The sequence below is a fragment of the Etheostoma spectabile genome, chromosome 13 (assembly GCF_008692095.1).
Source record: "Etheostoma spectabile isolate EspeVRDwgs_2016 chromosome 13, UIUC_Espe_1.0, whole genome shotgun sequence".
NCBI classification, from domain to species: domain Eukaryota; kingdom Metazoa; phylum Chordata; class Actinopteri; order Perciformes; family Percidae; genus Etheostoma; species Etheostoma spectabile.
This window is the reverse complement of record NC_045745.1, coordinates 21,436,837-21,440,944: the sequence shown is the minus strand read 5'-3', so window position 1 is coordinate 21,440,944 and position 4,108 is coordinate 21,436,837. Positions and strand designations below refer to the sequence as shown.

General features: G+C 38.7%; 1 protein-coding gene across 2 annotated transcripts in view; it reads left to right on the top strand.

Moving 5' to 3' along the window:
• smg6 (SMG6 nonsense mediated mRNA decay factor) overlaps window positions 1-3,716 on the top strand; it is a 12,942-nt gene extending 9,226 nt beyond the window's left edge. For both annotated transcript variants that reach the window (XM_032534375.1, XM_032534376.1), the window contains exons 16-19: window positions 158-302; window positions 851-1,110; window positions 1,304-1,385; window positions 1,518-3,716. In XM_032534375.1, the coding sequence (XP_032390266.1) occupies window positions 158-302; window positions 851-1,110; window positions 1,304-1,385; window positions 1,518-1,648 (618 nt within the window). In that variant the 3' untranslated portion in view covers window positions 1,649-3,716. The remainder of the gene's footprint in view (window positions 1-157; window positions 303-850; window positions 1,111-1,303; window positions 1,386-1,517) is intronic.
• Window positions 3,717-4,108: the final 392 nt, after the last annotated feature.

The window sequence follows — 4,108 nt, the reverse complement described above, 5'->3', positions numbered from 1 at the left end:
TGATGATGATAATAATAGGTATTCAAATCTGGGAGTTAATTGTGATAGGTATTCATCTGTGTGTCTTACATTTTATTTAAAGTGAATTTTCAAAGGATCACAAATCAAGGAGAGTTAGCAGAGTTGAATGTCATCAAATGTAACTGATGTGTTCTAGGCGGTGCTGCAGACAGGCGGGCAGTTGGAGCTGGAAGTGAGGCCTCTCTTTTTGGTTCCAGATACCAATGGATTCATTGATCATTTGGGAGGGTTAAAGAGACTCCTTCAGTGTGGAACATACATCATTGTTGTGCCACTCATCGGTAAGAGTAAAAGACAGAAATATTGAAAAGAGGAAATAAATAAATGGATAATTACACTCTAGTAATAGGGATGAAGGATTAAATTGTGGTGTTGTAAAATGTTTAAAATGAAAAAGATTAGAGCTGCACGGTATGAGGAAAACATGCAATATGCGATAACAGGTTGAATATTGTGATGACGATGTTACTTGCGATAACTTAACTGATATTAAGGTGTACTGAGTACTGCTTTCAGTATTCTGCTAAAGTACAACAAATTGCTTCTTGAATTTAAAACTCATGAAAGGAAATCATTTCCAACATTCTTCTATTGAACAAATTAAACAAATAATTGAATATAAAATGCACCAATAAAAAAAAGGTCAGTTACATTTTAAAGTGCCCTATTTTACTCATACTTTTTCAATTAACACAAAACAATGTCTTTGGCCACAGGTCGCAGCGTTTCGCAATGTTTGTTGCGCCAGCCCCATGTGTCTGGCGTTTAGTGTAGAAACAGGACATCTTTGTTGATGTATACTCATGGTGTGATGTGTGTTCTCTCTCAGTGATTACAGAGTTAGATGGCTTGGCTAAGGGCCAGGACAACTTTGGAGGAGTGGGGTCAGGAGGACGCAGCACTGGGGTTCGGGGCAACTATAACGTTAGCGCGGCCCATGTGCGGGCTGTGCAGGAGAAGGCCAGGTTGGCAGTGGCTTTCCTGGAGAAAGGATTCGAAGCCAAGGAACCGTACCTCAGGGCTCTGACAAGCAGAGGAAATCAGCTCGAGTCTATTGCCTTCCGAAGTGAAGACACTTCTGGACAGCAGGTGAGAGCCCAAACAAATGTTGCTCAAAATGTTTGTTTTATTTTATTACCTTGTAGTAATTTGGTTTCAGATGTGAACTGAAATTAGGCTGTTTTGTTTTTTGCTGGGAAACGGTGGTTGACTGCTGATGGAACATTACTACTACAAACGTTTCTACTTTTTTTCAGTGACTCAGTTTTCTATTTTTCCCCAGGGCACTAACGATGATTTGATTCTGTCCTGCTGCCTCCACTACTGCAAAGACAAGGCAAAAGATTTCATGCCTGGTCAGAGAAGTATGTAACAATAGACTGCTATTCATTCAGCGTTTATATTTCCTAACACACATGCAAACATGTAGGTTATTGTTAATAATGTCTTCGGAATTTATCTCTTACTATTGTTGGTTCCCCCCCTCCAACACACAGATGGGATAGTGAGGCTCCAAAGGGAAGTGGTACTCCTTACAGATGACCGTAACCTGCGTGTCAAAGCTTTGACCCGCAACGTCCCAGTCCGAGACATCCCTGCTTTCCTCAGCTGGGCCAAAGTGGGCTGAACCAGGCCAAACTGGAATCAAAGGAAGCCAACTGCTGAAGCCTGCTTGCCACTCAGCCACAAGAGAAGACACACTAAAGCAGAGAAAGAAGAGGAGATAACAGGGGAGAGGAAATGATTAAGAAAGCGTAGAACCACTACAAGCAATTGTAGTGAGAGCAGGGTGGTTTCAATGAGCTTTTTTCCCCCCCTTGTGATAAAAATGTGTGCGTATGTATGTGTTGAGATCCATGAGTGTTGAGATCCCCGAAAAGAGACGGGGAGACTTGACAAGTCTCAGGAAGGCTAGGCTGGAAGGGAGGAAAGGGGTAGAAAATGGAAGGATTGGATTTGTAAGTTGTCTGGTCCAACCTTGAGCCTCTGCGCCTAGTTGGTGTGTACTCTGCAAGCAGTGTTAAAATTTGAGGCTGATGATGGAATGAGGCAGAGCGAGGGACAGTGTTGATGATCATTTAATTGATTAAAGACAGCAGCATTGAAGACCATAACTAGCACTTCCACACGCCTCTAAGGGCCCAGTCACATAGACTGCTTTGGCCTCTACAGCAGAGTTGAGATGTAGACAGGCAGAGAGAAGCACAGCTGGACGGTGTTTGTCAGAACCGTAAAAAGGGGCTGATTGTTGTCGGGGTTAATCGAGCCCAAATGCAACCTCAGCACCTCCGAGGAATCGCAGTAGGTATGGTATTTCCTGCTAACACAGGAAGTTCTTGATGCCTGTTGGGTAACTTTGGTTTTTCATCCAGCTTGATGCTAGTATTCATTTTGGGTATAGTAAGAAACTGTTTGGGGAAAAGAAGAACAAAAAACATTTGTTATTAATTTTTGTTTGTGCGTGTTTTTGGGATTGTGTAAAAACATTTGTTCCCGCTCAGAGGCCATTTCTCCATTTAGTAGACTCTAATAAACATCTGCAAGTTTCCTTAAAACAGAACCATAATTTTATGAATAGAGTTGATTTTTTTTTTTTTTTAATGAAAAAAAAAAGAAAAAAAGATCTGGGTTCAAATGTATTAGTAAATAATTGATTTAGATTTGTTGCTGTTTTTGAGATTTGATATATCAAGACTTCTCAGTTGGTTTGTAGTGAGTTCTCAGTTGCAGAGAATTTTGCTACACTGACTATCTTTATGGGAAATTCCACCCATCTCTCATTTAACAAATTAAGATGGAACAAAATATGCAGATCCTATTTGACCCAGGTCTGCTATAGACAGCCACAATGTTAGGTTTGGTCCTTGACATTTACTTGCAGATGCTTTTTTATCAAATACCATCGGTGACTATTTTTCTTTATTTTATTTTCACATTTCATCTTCTTTTTGTGCTTTTTAGTCCATACCACCGCATAAGTTTACTTTTTCAAAAAATGATTTGAATCACCAATACCAGTTTTATTCTTTACGTTGTACTTTTAATTTACTTTTTCTAAGGTCACATCCCCACTTTTCTTTAGTTCTCAACATAATATACATGAGGTACGCTCACACAAATTACAGCCTGTAAAACATGCATCACGTTCAAGCAAAACCTTACTGATAAGTTGTCAGTAAACATTTAACATAAAGGTCGTATGTTTGTTTTCTTGCTTGCTCTGCATTGCCTTGTGAAAAAGTTTGAAAAGATTCTGAGTTCTAGTGTATGTTTCTGTGCTCATTTGAGACTGTGTCTGGATGCTCAAAATAGATGTAATGTACACCTATGTTCTTGTTATGTTGCATCATACAAAATTCATCCATCAGTCATCCCAGTTTGATCATATTTTTGTTAGATAATGTATGTAGTATTGGCTACCCTGCTTTGTATTTACCCTGTACTTTTTCAGATATGCTTGTACAACTTCCATCAGCTGTTGATGTTTCAGTATTTGTGAGAACTTCTAGACAGGTTTATTAGTTGTTTTTTCAGCCCTTCTGTTCTGGTGCTACTGTAATGTTCATTGCAATCGACTGTGTTAAGTGGCTCTGCTGCAGTGTTTTAATGTTGAAGCAAATGTAGTAAATACATAGTCTATAAAACACGCATTACTTGTTCATTATCCATTATAGCATTAAAATGTTTTGAAGGCATTATTTTTACCTCAGTGTGCAAATGAAGAATGTGATATTATTGTAAAACTATGCTGTTTTTTCACAGCAGACATTGACGTCTAGTAACCAGAAAGACACAAGTGTTACAAATACCACTGACGATACCTTTTTTTTTTTTTTTTTAAAGTCCAGTGTCCCAGTAAGCTATCATAGTGTGATAAGAAGACAGCGTGCATTTTGGAATACGGAGATTAATTTAGCACATGCAAATCTGTTGGCACAATAAAATGTAATAGAATTCATTAATAAACCCAGATAATTCTCAACAAGAAACAACATGCAGATATATATTTGCAGAAAGTTATCTAAATTGCTGACATTCCAAAACTTTTACATGTGTGCCCTCATGTGGTAGTTTAATAAGATGACAC